Source organism: Peromyscus maniculatus, chromosome 3, assembly GCF_049852395.1.
Source record: "Peromyscus maniculatus bairdii isolate BWxNUB_F1_BW_parent chromosome 3, HU_Pman_BW_mat_3.1, whole genome shotgun sequence".
NCBI classification, from domain to species: domain Eukaryota; kingdom Metazoa; phylum Chordata; class Mammalia; order Rodentia; family Cricetidae; genus Peromyscus; species Peromyscus maniculatus.
The window spans coordinates 98,917,266-98,932,219 of NC_134854.1; the positions used below are offsets into that span (position 1 = coordinate 98,917,266).

Consider the following 14,954-nt stretch of genomic DNA (forward strand, 5'->3'; position numbering starts at 1 on the left):
CACTTATGCTCCTCTCTCTTCTCTCAGACCAGAGTCATCCTGTGGATACTCACTTTTAATAAGGAGTTTCTTATAAATCTACCTCTAACTCCATACAACCATTTTGTCTTAGCTTTCTTTCTTATCTTGATTGCCAAGGACAGTACTAAATATTATGTTTGGTTCTGGACTCATCAGAAGCACGAGAGAAAGAACGTTTCAGTGTTTACTTTTGAAAAAAGATGGTGGCTTACGAAACACAAAAAGAGCATTCAGTTTCTCCAGCCAAAATGAAATGACATTTCCAAGAAAACTTCCCTATTCAATCTGAGACTCTGGTAAAACTTTCCTTCCTATTTCCAGCTTACAGTGCTTCAATCACATACTATGTTTTAACTAACAGAATTTAATTTTTGATTATTTTTAAATGTAGAGGCAACATAGTAATACAACCGAAGTACTTTGTCTAAACTGAATACTTCCCTGATAGGTGTGACACACACCTTTAATCCTGGCACTCCAGAGGCAGAGGCAGGTGAATCTCTGAGTTCAAGGCCACTCTAATCTACATAAAGGAGTTTCAGGCCAGCCAGGGTTATACAGCGAGACCTTGTCTCAAAATGAAAATAAATAAGTAAGTAAGTAAATAAATAAATAAACAAACAAACAAATAAATATCAGACTTCCTCTGTTAAAACTAAAGGCACTCTAGGTGTGACTATGGCATGACCACTCTCTCTCTCTCTCCTCTCTCTGGAAGACACCTAGTGTCAGATTTCAGGAACAGGGGCAAAGTGACCCACTTGAGTCTATTGCTTATTCCCTCTTCAACAATTTCTACCTCTCCAGATAACCACAGTCACCAGTCAAGTCAATCCTCCTTCCATGCACTCTTCCTTCCATTCCATCCTCCTTCCCTGCTGTCCTCCTTCCATGCAGTCCTCCTCCTGTCCCATCCTCCTTCTGTGCTGTCCTCCTCTGTGCAGTCCTCCTGCCGTGCTGTCCTCCTTCCATGCCCTCCTCCTTCCATGCTGTCCTCCTTCCATGCCATCCTCCTCCTGTCCCGTCCTCCTTCTGTGCTGTCCTCCTTCTGTGCTGTCCTCCTTCTGTGCTGTCCTCCTGCCATGCTGTCCTCCTTCCATGCCCTCCTCCTTCCATGCCATCCTCCTTCCATGCCATACTCATTCTGTGCAGTCCTCCTCCCGTGCAGTCCTCCTTCCATGCCATCCTTCTGTGCTGTCTTCTTTCCCAGCAGTCCTCCTTGGGCTTTCTTTCATCCGTGTCAGTCATCTGTGCTCTCAGTGGGAGTTCCTAATGACTGCCATTTTCATACATTCATGTTTAGAAAATTATAATGTACATTTCAAACATCAAAACCAAATCCGAGTTCCAGAAGGCCATACATAACCCATGAGCTGGATTGTTTGATAAAAGATGAAAAAGGACTGCCTAGAAGAAGGAAACCACACACAAAAAAAGTAATTCTAAATTCCATTCACGACGACTACCCTGAGAGAATCGGGGCGCATCCATCTGCTCTTGTCTAGACACAAATTCCTTTCCCCAAGGAAAGAAACTGCTTGCTTGGAAGGTTTTCGTATAGTTTAAAATAAGCATTTCAAAAATAATCACAAATGGTTTATAACTCCAGGAGGAAGGATGGCACATTTAATTCTGAACCTTGAGGAATGAATAAAGAGTTGAATGCGAAGCCTTATTTAGCTTACAGTGTTCGTCAAAACCTAGCTTGATAAACACAGTTTAATTTGGCATCTGTGAGGTTTAAATACTTAGATTGCATTAAGATGCAATGAAACACTTGCTGAGAATTTCTTACACATGATTTTAAAGATTCTGATTTTGATCATTAAATATGTAATTTCAAAAGAAAAGATAAAAATCTCTCAAAGGAAGCATCTCATTACTTTGGTTTTCATTTATATCAATAAACAATTTTGAGATTCAACTCCCATCAAACTGACAGGAAATGAACAGATGGTTTTAGATCTCAATGGGTTAAAATTTGATTAAAATCAATCCATGTACACAGGTAGAAAGCTGTGCAGAGGACAGAGAGAAAACAAGAAAAACAAGTATATACTTTAAGGTAGAAATAAACAAGCGAGTAAATGAAGCTGCTAGGCATTATAAAGGAGACAAATAAGTGATCGATCATGGTTATCATTAGAGGGGCAAGCAGAAGGAGTATTGGACGATGTAGTTAGAGGATTAGAACTCACAGGCAAGTAGAACAACACCAACGTAAGATGGTAAGGGAAACAGAAAGGCAAATCAGGCCGGGATGTTATTTGAGCATAACAAATAGCATTTTCCTGGCTCCTGTGCACATGAACTATCTCAGGCCCTCTGGGTACACTTACAGCTTCCCAGCTTTCCTAGTCAAAACTATTTCTCAAGGTCTCCAGCCATGCAGTGCCTCTCAATGAGTGACTCTCAGCATGATTTTCTTCCTCTCTCCTTCAAGTACCTGTTACTGCTGCAGTGTCTTCCCTCTGGAGGGAGTATGGGCGATGTGATTATAGCACTGCCTCAGTCTATGAAATAAACACATCTGGGCCACTAAATCCTGTGTTTGATAACATTCTCAGGGCCCTCTCCTTCTCCATTGCCACCATCTCTGACCTTGGTCATGGATACCCTGGAGCTGACAAGAGAAGTGTGACCGGCAGCCCCAGGGTTCTGAGTTCACACTGTGGTTCATGCAGATCTAGAGATGAACACTTTGCCTTTCGGTATTCCTTTAGTTCATAAGTACCAGTAAAGTACTCACAGCCAGCTCTGAAAGATCTGCACAGGAACACACAACTGTGTGAGCCTTCCTGGTCCACATTACTCTATCTCAGTGTCCATGCCCAGGACCTTGTTATAAGGCTATATTTGTGTATTGTACTTTTCCTTCTTAAGTTATATTTTCTTCCACCCCTGTGCTGAGTGAGATGGATGTTTAAGAATCATAGCAGAAATTAAAGTTAATGATCAAGCCAGTATAGAGAAAAATGTTTGCATGTTATTGCTCATGTTTAGGTATTTCTAGGCAAAAATTATCTGTAACCTGGCTCAAAGAGTAACTTGACAGCATTCCCTCAAATACTGAAATAACCTGGATAGAGGTATAAGACTCTATTTTTTCAAGAGATACACATTAAAAAATATTTCAAAGAGGAAATTCAGGGCTAAACTAAAGAATTCTACCAGGAAGAGTCTTAATCCTCTCACCTGGAGGGAATTTGTTGAAACTGAAGGTCAAAGATTTTCCCCCAGCTTAAGAAGAAAAGTGGGCCTTGGCAAACAGACTCCTATAGAAGCTCATCGGTTCCTAATGACATAGTTTCTCTCCTACAGTAGAGCTTTCCTCTTTAAAGACAGAAGTCACCTGCCTTCATCTTTCTCTACTGAAAAGGAGAATGGAATGCTGAGAGCTTGTGGTACCATGAGTAAGTTTGTTCTCTACATTAGAGATCCCACATTCCAGTGCTGGAGAGAGGGCACAGCAGTCAAAAGCATGTATTGCTCTTGCAGAGAATCCAGAATCAGTTCCCTGGACCAACAAGATGGCTGCTAACCATCTGTAACTCTGGATCCAGGGGATCTGATACTTTTTCTGGCCTCTGGGAGTTCCTGCATACACATAGCACATATACATACACTCGGGCACACACACACACACACACACACACACACACACACACACACACACACACACACACACATTATATATAATTAAGTATTTATATAAAAATAAACCCAATATTTATTTTCAAGATAAAGTAATAGATATACATTTTTAGATTAACAAACAATAAAGCAGTTAGAAGGCCATTGCCACAAAATCCTGACAACCTGAGTTCAGCCCTATATTCTTGTTTGATTTCCTGTTGCTGGGATAAAAACTATGAACAAAAGCAACTTAAGGACAAAGGCGTTTGTTTTAGCTTACATTTTATAGTTCACCATCGAGGGAAGTCAAGGCAAGAGCTCAAGTTGAGACCATGGAAGAATAGTTCTTACTGATTTGCTTCTCCTAGCATGCTCAGCTAGTTTTTTGAAATACTCTCACTCACCTGCACAAGAATAGTACTGCCCACCACGGGTTGGGCCCTTTAACATCAATCAACTATCAAGAAAATGCCCCCACAAATATGCCAACAGGCAAAAGTAGTAGAAGAAATTCCTCAACTGACATTATGTCTTCCCAGGTGTGTTTAGGTTGAGAGAAACTATTATACCCCAGGACGCACATGGTGGAGAGAACCAACTCCTGTAAGTAGACCTCTGACATTTCTCAATGTGCTGTATTCATTCTTATGTGCATATATGCACAAAATATGTTTTAAAAGCCAAAAAACCCATCAATCAAATTTCTTTGATATGTTCAGCATGAAGGTATCTGTTATATGGGAAAGGTACCAAGACAAACCACACATTGCCCCTTTAAGGATTATCAAATGATTAAACTTTTCTTTTCTTTCCATATTTCTGATTTCTCGCCATCACAAATACTAAAGCTACCTTCAAGTAACACATTTACTCCACATCATCATCGTTTTGACCTTTCAGGAAGGAATAAAATGCTTTACACCAATAGTAAGGATTACATTAAAACACATTTAAAATATATTAGGATGTCCAGGCTGAGCAATCTCAGCCATAAAAGCTTCTGTTGAAATCCATTACTTTCATAACCTAATTTCAAGGTCACCTATGGAGAACTGACTTACATTTTAATGGTCTTCCCTCTTATTTCTGCCTTTCTAATAAGCTACCCTTTCCAACTTATTCTGAAATTGACTTGTTTCTGTGCTTCATCCTGCTAAAATCCAGCTACAGGGATAAGGCAGGTCACCCAGTTCAGTCCTATCATAAAACATAATCCTACTAAATGTGTCTAAAATGCCAATAAGATTACTTTCCATTGATATGTAGAAACTGAAAGAAACAAAGTCTACATCTGGAAATTTGGAGCTGTGAGAATGGGGATGCTGGCAGACTATATTCTCTTCCACACAAAAGAAGTTCAACATACTAATAATAAATGTGTGTATATCTATATAATGCATTTGTATGCATACTTACAGTCATATATGTATTTACATTCATACATAGATTATATAGATCTATAGATATAGATATATACTAGTAGTTATGTGATAAGTCCATCACAAGCAGTGGATACACATAGAAGGACCTGCTTCTCAGAACTGAATGCTGTCTAAGTGTGCCCTTTACCCTGAAGAGCACATACTTAATGTGAGGGCACTCACTGGTGAAGTTCTCTGTTGTATCTAGCTGAGACTAAATTTAGATGTTAAAGGATATGTTCAATAAGCAGATGTTGAGGAGGAGGAGGAAATACAGAACATTACAGGGACAATAGTGGGAGATGTGTGGATGTGTTTTGCTGGGAGAATGAAGAGACTCTCATCCAGAAGGGACAGAAGGTTTAAACAGAAGATTTATTAGGGATTGTTCCGGGTGATTGCACTCAGAAGGCATGGACAACACTGAACTTTTTCCAAGCTAAGTAATACTAACCACACCCAAATGATAAAACATTAGACAACACAGAAAACTCAGTCCTGGGGGCATTAATAGATTTGTTTAGAGTTGAAGTCAGTGGGCAGCAGCCAGGTGCTTGACTTTTTATGAGTCTCACACTGAATCTACTCTACTGCATTAAATGGTCCAAATGAATAATAGATTCTTCAATATGATTTCTAGTTTGGGTGCTATTTGCTGGGCCTTTTACATTTTTTATGGAAAGCATATAGTATTGTGCCAGAAACTTACATATTATTAAGTTTAAGCATTATCATACACTCCCATACTGTACTTTGACCATATTTACCCCCATTACCTTTTTTTGCATCCTCCTCGTCATCCCCTTCCTCTTCCTATTTCCCCCTTCTACTATTTAACTTTAGTTATAAGTCATGGGATTATATTATGCTATCAGTCTAACCCACATATCCTCCAAAATAATAGAATTTTAATCTCTTCATCCAATATGATTAGTAAAATGGAGTTATCATTTACTGTCTGTGGGGACAGGAAAAACAGAAATAGATCAGCCATACAGCACTTGTCATTGTGCACATGGCCCTGGATTGGACACCTAAAATAAAAAAAAAAAACACCTCTCAATCTCCTCTGTCTTTCTGTGTCTCTGTGTTTCTGCCTCTGTCTCTCTGTGCCTCTCTCTGTGTGTCTCTGTGTCTGTTTCTGTCTGTGTGTCACTCTGTGCCTCTGTCTGTCTGTCTGTCTATCTCATACCACCTCCAAACAAGACACATCTGTCAGACATCCAAAGCTATCTTAACTCCATCACATACATATTCCCTACACATTCTCGTAAACTTGTATCATCTATCAGTTTCACAAATTTTAAGATAATCTGATCAGTGTGGAAGGAGTTACTCTGCTCATAACTAAATACACTATCACTGGGGCACTTCTGCCCCCTGCGCCTCCTGTAGCAATCTGCCTGTGGAAATCAGAACTCAGGAGATGAGTCTGGCCAAGCATGCACTCACTACCAAGCTGTTGGCAATTTGTTATAATTCAGGTTTTATTGAACGGCCCAGGAAATATGCCATGTAAGTATTTAATGGGCCTGCTACAGGTCTATTTTATTGTGTTTTCATCAACCTAGATTAGTTTCATCAGAAATAGGTAAATTTGGATGTAATGAAGCACTACAATTTTATCATACTAGTAATCCACAAAATTATTTTCTTAAATTTAACTCAGTGTTCATAACAACACAGAAATTACTCTTAAGCTGAAACACTGGCATTGCTGAGGAAGAGAAATAATTCACAGAAAATAAACTACAGATGGTTCTGTCACTTGTGGGGTACCCCTCAATTTCCGAGGCATTTAGTGAAAGCAGTCGGGTAGAACAGTGGGAGTCTCCTTACACCCAAGTGCCCCACATTCATTCATATGTATAAACTGACTGGTCCATATTGGTGAACACTTCATCTAGCCATATCTGGTTTGGTCAAGATCTTCTGAAAACTCTATCCTTTAATAAAATCTTTTTTCTCACATACCCCATATCACAACACTCCTCATACCCTGTGCCTACAGTGAGAAATTTCATTTTAACCCATTCATATCTGTCCCTGTCAAGGAATATTTCTCTACCTTGAGGTAGTGGCTCATGATTAATATTGTTTTGCCTAATCTAGCCCCACCACAGGATACCTGGCAATGTCTACAGACATTTTGTCTATCAGAATTTGAGGTGGTAGAGTGAGGGATGTGATGCTCTCAGAATCTAGAGAGTGGCTTCCAGGGATTCTGTTGACCACTCTATGATGCACAGAGGATTCTGCCACCAATCCCAAAGAGAGAATTATTTGTTCAGGCCAAAAGAGTATCTGCTACATAAGCTCTTCTAACTAAGGGTCATAAATCTAACAAAACCACACCAAATAACTAATCCTAGCCAGAACAGGTAGTTGTGCCAAGACAACAAACAAAGCATGAAACTACACATGACAATTTGGTTCATGTGTGTGTGTGTGTGTGTGTGTGTGTGTGTGTGTGTGTGTGTGTTTGTACATGTGTAGATGCTTATGCTTATGCAGTGTGTGTGGAGACCAGAAGTTGATGTCAGATGTCTTCCTCAATCACTGTATATCTTGTTTTTGTTTGTTTGTTTGTTTGTTTTGTTTTTTGTTTGTTTGGAAACAGCGTCTCTAACTGAACCTGGATCTCATCAGTTAGACTATGCTGGATGGACAGCATGTCTCAGGGTCAGCAGTTAGACCAGACTGGCTGACCATGGAGCCCAGTGATCCTCCTATCTCTACTCCCTTGGTGCTGAGATTACAGATGCACACCACTGCATCCCCAGTGTTTACATGAGTGCTGAGGATGCAAGTTCAGTTCTAAATTCTTAAATGGCACTTTCTTCATAGCCATCTCCCCAGCCTTGAACCTCTCCCTGTCTTCACTGATGAGTGCCACCTCCCCTCCTATGTTCCCCTCAGTGTCACCTTACTACCTCTTTATGCTCTTCACAAAACCAATGGACCTTCAGGGTGAACTCCAATAACCTCATAAAGATAAGTAGTCAAATCTAAACAAAACATAAGAGGCCAGAACGAGTGTGTCTGAGCCAGAGATGGTGAAAAGTGTAAGAAGCGTCATTTTCTGAACACAACAGGGCAGCTGCAAACATGAACTCACAGCAATTATGACAACTTATGCAGTTCTAAGCCAAACCAAATCTCAACATGGAGAGGGGAGATGGACATGAACTCCCAACCCTTGCTGTGAAGCTATTGGTAAGTGTTAGCTGCTGGAAGAGGGAGAGACAGTTTTCTCTACGAGTACAGCCCTGGTAAGTTCCATTGGAAGACCACATATCCAAGAATATTTTGGGCAGGAGAAATTTATGTGTTTTTCTTTTGTTTGCTTGGTTTTTGGGCACAAAGTTGGGTAGGTAATGGGGGGTAAATCTTGGGAAACCTGGGTGCTAGATATTATTAAAGCACACCATATATAACTCTCAGAGAACTTTAAAAAAAAAAAAAAGACTGACTTCCACCAGGACCTGCCTGAACTGCCGCCGTCCACTGACCCATTCTGTGTAGCATTCAATGTTTTCACCCAGCTGGATCCCCCACACCCTTCTCCAGGGTCTATCTTAGAACATCTCCTTGACCTTTCCCATTCACACCTTCTCCCCAACCCAACAGATCGAGAAATGGCCCCACCTCCAGTGCTTCAGCCTAGCATGGCATCCTTCTCTGGCTGAACTACAACCTAGCTCTAGGCTTCTGCCAGAGTTCTTCCTACCTATCCCTCAGTCCACAGGTCCCCTCCCATACCACATACAACCTTCCCAATCAGCTATATCTATTCCCACTTTCTAAGCTTGAATCAGAAGGTACAACCTGCACAATAGCCCAGTGCACTTCATTTACCTGACTTCATTCCACCCAAGCCATTTCCAACCTCTGGACATAACCCACCCACGTATCCTTTCTTCAGCCCCAATGTGCTCTGCCCATCTCAGACTTAGGATTAAGGCTAATAATTGACAAGTGGAACTTCATGAACCTAAAAAAGCTTCTGCACAGCTAGAGAAACAAACAACTGGGTGAAGACAAAGTCCACAAAATGTAAGAGAATGTGTTTTTTGTTTGTTTGTTTGTTTTTCTTAATGCTTCTAGGCTAACACTTTTTTTATAATATTGTTTTTCTATGCAAAAGAAAACAGATTTCTACTGATGTCATTCACTACTTTGGAACACAGGACTGTATCATCCTTCAGACATATCTATTTTAAATGCCTGATTGTGTCCAAAGCCAATATGTAAACTTCCAGGTAGGGCTCTCATTGGGGTTGGAAGAGAAAAATTGTGTGGATACATCTGACCCAATTCAGTACTCATTCTTAGCTCCATACAAAGCACAGATTTCTCGTTTTTTCTTTCCTCTAGTTTTCTCTCATTTCCTGGACATTCCAACCCCTCAACATACAAACAAAAAGGCAAGGGATGAAGTACTTACGTGTCTGACATCTGCCATTAATCAATAACAAAGATTCTCTCTCTCTCTCTCTCTCTCTCTCTCTCTCTCTCTCTCTCTCTCTCTCTCACACACACACACACACACACACACATTCTTTGATACATTCTTCAAAGTTATAGAGTGTCTTGTTAACTCAGTGATAGACCAGAGAGCTACAAGACTCTAGAAGTAATTGCTCCTTCCTGTGGAGAGTGGATGAAGTACTAAGTAAATATGGATTATTGACATGAGCATGGCCATGTCACCCCTGCCTCAGGCTCAGGGGAATGGTGAGACCTTCTAAAGTTAAGCTCAGTGTAATGGCAAGACCTTTCCCTGTTCTGAGTATGGATGTTGATAAATGGTTGACCTTTAGGTAAAAACAGCATATTCGAGAAGTAGCAACTGCAGCTTCAATCAGAGATGATTACATGATCATGACCCCCTACAGAGACACCTCTACAACACAGCCTAACAAACCTGCCTCCCCATTCATGCTGTATATAATATTCTTAATCTCCTGCCACTCCCAGTCAGGTTTTTAGGACCCAGGTGCACAAGCCATATCACATGAGCAACAAGTCCCCAGTGGATAGAACATGACCTGAATGAGCACATTCAAGCCCGGGTAGACATTAAAGTCTAATAATCCCTTTCAGTAGCACTGACAGGTTTCTCTGAGTACCTCACATCCAGGCTCCCAGAGCAACAGTTCTCAACCTGTGAGTTATAACCCTTTGGAGGTCACATATCAGCTATCCTCCATATCAGATATTTACATTATGATTCATAAGAGTAGCAAAATTATAGTTATGAAGTAGAAATAAAAGAATTTTATGGTTGGGGATCACCACAGTATGAGGAATTATATTAAAGGGTTGCAGCATTATGAAGGTTGAGGACCACTGTGTAGAGCCTCTGTGATTCCCTCTGGTTATCCCACGTTCTTCAGGTTCAATTCTCTCTAGAAACTGATGAAGATATGCTTATAAATTCACACTTAAACCAACCTCAAACCAGATCTAAACTTTTGTGTAGCTTTGAGATCATATCCCTGTCCCTTATCAGGTTCAAACTTCTACTTTCTCATCTGTAATTTAGAAAAATCAAAATTTCTCTGCTTATTTCTTAAAATTATTGTGAAAATCAAACAATATTATACTTGAAAATGACAAATGATATATATAGAGAAAGAATGTAATAAAATTATTTTTCTCCTGTTATTCAAACCCAAACTCAAGAAACATGAACATTTACATTTTCCACACCTCCCATGATACATAAAAATTAGAAGCTTCAAGGACTGTTGAAGAAAATGTAACTATTGTTTGTTCAGATATTGAAATCAACCATAGCATTGACATTTGGAACAGCTGTAGCGTCCATACTTACCTGTTTCTGAAAGCAATTTTGTGGCTTCCAGCACCTTCTCAGTATATACCCCAGCTTCATAGTTCTCCATCTCTGCATTGATGATGTGAATGACCCGTGCTGCCCGGCCCCGTATGGCCCCAGCTGTTCGGTCCAGTGTATCCACGTCCCCCTCTTGGAGGGCAATCACACATTTGTTCACATCCTCCAAGATGTGATTTTCTGTGAAAAGGACACACACACATTTATATGACCTTGTGCTATTCACAATCTAATGACTAATCGAAAACTATTTCAACAGTTCCCAGGAGTCCTCACCTTGCAGATCCAACTACATAAGTGATAACATGAAATGGTATTTAAAGGGCATCACTAATAATTACAATAGTAGTTGTAAAACCTGAGCACCAGCCAGAGATTTTATTACACAGATGCTTTGGCAAAATTTCCCAGTTCCTGGCTCAGTAGCGGTACTGGTTAGTTTTTGTTAACTTAATACACTCGGAGGTAGAGAGAGCCTCAAGTGGAGAATTGTCTCCATTTGGAATGGACAGTGAGCACTTTGTGGAGCATTTTCCTGACTGATGGTTGATGTGGGAGGACCTGGCCCACCTTGAGTAGTACAACCCCTGGGCAGGTGGTTTGGGGTTCTGTAAGAAAGCAGACAGAGTAAGCCATGGCAAGCAAGCATGCAGCTTTTTCATGGATTCTGTTTTGGGTTCCTGCCTCCAGGTTCCTACCTTGAACTCTTGCCCTGACTTCCCATAAGGAGGGACTGGGATCAGGATTTGTAAGCCAAATAAATCATTTTCTATCCAAGAATTGTTTGGCTCAGGGTTGTATCACAGAAATAGAAAACCAAACTAGGACAGTGAGTTTCAAAGAACTTCCCAAGAGATGCTAATGGGGTTGGTGTGGGGAACCCCATATTTTAAGACCTACTGATAAAAAAGTAATCCCTTATTTTGTTTCAAGGAGCGAAACTTACTGCCCAGGGAGGGTCTTTTAAGAGTTGTCATGACAGGAGCTGGAGAGATGACTCAGCAGTTAAGAGTGCTTGCTGTTCTTGAAGGGAACCCAGATTCTGTTCAGAGCATCTATATTAAGTGGGTCACAACCATCAGTAACACCAATTCCAGGGAATCCAACATCCTCTTTTGGCCTTTGTAGGCACCTGAATACTCACAGTGCATGTGTATGCACTCAGGCACATAAATGTCCATATAAAATAAAAATGAGGATGAGGAGTCATAACAGCCAACAAAAAGTCAATCTGACCTAGAAATATTATCTCTCCCTAAAAAGAGGTGAAGCATTAGATGTATGAATATTTGACCATCTTCTTATTGAGGAATAATTTAAAAAACAGGGTAGGATAAGCCAAGCCACTTGGTCCATCTTCGGAAGTCATGTCATATGGAAGGTACAGTCACAGAGAAAATGGGATTCAGGGGGAAAGATGACAGAGTTCCCTTGAATTAAATATAGTTCAGTCTGTGGTGTTTCATCAGATTACAGTCAAGGCAAGCACTATTCACATTTCAACGACTACAGTAGGAGACAGGCAGGCAGGAGGGAAGCCGACTGACTATTGCTGTACAGACACGTGCACTCTCACAGCAGAGCAAGTGGTCCATTACATTTCCTTGTCCAATGTTAGACTCTAATTATGTCTTAGGAGTATTTTTACAGTTTTCATAATTTCAAGGAATTTCTCAAAAGTTCAGTGCTCTAAAGAAAAATGAAAATAACTTCAAGCTGAAAATTATACACAGGCACACACGCAACTGTAACTATAGTGACTGAATGCCCATGCCTCAGTGTATTGAAATTTCAAGCATAAATTTAAGAAGTTCATTATTGTGATGCTCTAATTTACATTTAAAACTAAGTAGGGTCAGTGAGACATCGCAGCCTGCTTAAATTACTTGCCACGAAGCCCGATGGCCTTAATTCAATACCTGAAACCCACAAGATGGAAGGAGAGAGGTGACTTCTGCAAATTATGCTCAGATCCCCACAAGTTTACCTTGGCACACCGCACACACACACACACACACACACACACACACACACACACACACACACAAAAGAAAACAAACAAACAATAAGGTTGAATAGAAGCTGTAGAAAGTGGATATGAAAAATAGTTTAAGGACATTTTATATTTTTAATTTTAATTTATTCATGGTACTAAAGACTGAACCTAGGGCAGCAAGTGCTCATTTCTAACTATATTGACAAAGCCTTTTATTTTCAGTTCTCAATTTTGATAAAATGTTTCACTAAGTTGTTCCTGAGGGTCTTGAACTTACATTGTGTCCAAGGTACATTTAGAACTCAGAACCTTCTTGCCTTAGCCTTCTAAGAAGTGGGACTATCGGCCTGTACCTCCAGGCTTGTATGAAGTCATCAAATTGTCTGAGTCCCAACATTAAGAACTAAGGACTTTAGGAGGTGACCCAGTGGTGAGGGCTGAGTCCCAGTGGCGGAATTACTTCCCCTCTAAGAGATAGATCAGAGAGATACCTCCCCTCCTACTGTGAGGAACTGTAGTGAATTGAGTTTAGATGAAGGGGCAGCTCTCCCAAGGAATCTTCATCTTGGAATTCAACCTCTAACACTGTGAGAAGCAGATTTCTATTGTTAATAAGCAACATGATTTATAATATTGTTCTAGCACTGAGCAGACTAAGATACACACACACACACACACACACACACACACACTCACACTCACACTCACACACAAGCACATGCTTTCAATAGAACTGGCTTGTCTATTGTCTTAAGTAACCTGCCAACCTTATAAAATTATAGCCACCATATTCAATGACTAGTAGATGGGTTGAATTTTACAAATTTACAAAATTTCTATGGCTACTTCTGATTTCCAAGTTCCTATAGGAGAATGGAAAACAGTATCTGGAAAATCCTTGACTCCATTGAGGATTTCGCCTACTGTCCTTAAACTAAACACTCAGCACACATGAACACACAGGGCCTGTGGCAGCAGGTCACATAAGACCTCTACATGTTTGAGTCTGTCAGGGTCCCTGATTGTCAAGGGGGAAATGGACACGGGGCCCCCATTGGTATTGATACCTCTGGCAAAGGGAAAACCAGTTTACTCTAACAGAGTGTACCTGGTCATATCAACCGCATTCCAGGGCAGGCCCCATGACTAGAAGTAGTTGGCCAATGCAAAATGGACTCCATATTTTATGCATGTAAAGGAGAGTGGCTGTTTGTTTCATTTGTTTAGGCACTTTTTGTCTTAGTTTTTTGTTTTAATTTTTATTTGTGTCGTTTTTTTAGGGAAAGAGGGAGTGCATGAAGTTGGTGGGAGGGAAGCAGGAGAGTTAGGGAAGAGTGAAGGGAACATAATCAAAATATATTGTATGAAAAAAATCTTAATAAAAATAATTTTAATAAAAGTAAGCACTTGGAGGTAGGGACTGCTTCAGAAACTGCTAGGTATAATCTACTATTCACAAAACAACATTAATTTCAATCTCATATTTCCCCACTCAAATCATCCTGTTTTTATTTTAGTGTATTAAATGTATTTTATTATTATTATTATTATTATTATTATTATTATTATTATTATTATTATTATTTCTGGGAGGCAAATCAAGCCACAGCATGTGTGTGGAGGTCAGATGATACCTCTGTGGGGTCATTCTCTCCTTCCACCTTTGCATGGGTTCTAAGGATTGAACTCAGGTCACCAGACTTGTGCTACAAAAGCCTTTTCTGTTGAGCCATCCTGCCTTCCCTCAGTTTCTTATTTCTACATTCTTTGGTTCTTTAACTTCAAGTATAAGTTAGAATGGAAAAAAATGATAAAGGCATTTATAAAGGCTGGCTAGTATTCAGCTTTCTTAAGCTTTACAAAAGCTTTTTTTGTGGTGATTTTTTACAATGGTGATATGTTCTTGAGTGAAACAGCAAAGCAAGGTTGTGAAAATGTCGATGTAGAAAGGCTTTATTTTTATTAAGGAATTCCTGTTAACCATCCCGTCCTGGGATCCAGACTGCATCCTGTGCACTCA

At 40.1% G+C, this 14,954-nt stretch overlaps 1 protein-coding gene across 6 annotated transcripts in view; it reads right to left on the reverse strand.

Moving 5' to 3' along the window:
• Positions 1-14,954, reverse strand: part of Ctnna2 (catenin alpha 2) — a 1,144,108-nt gene that overhangs the window by 81,154 nt on the left and 1,048,000 nt on the right. For all 6 annotated transcript variants that reach the window (XM_042273493.2, XM_042273492.2, XM_076566967.1 and 3 more), the window contains one exon: positions 10,918-11,118. In XM_042273493.2, coding sequence (XP_042129427.1) covers positions 10,918-11,118 — 201 coding nt within the window. The remainder of the gene's footprint in view (positions 1-10,917; positions 11,119-14,954) is intronic.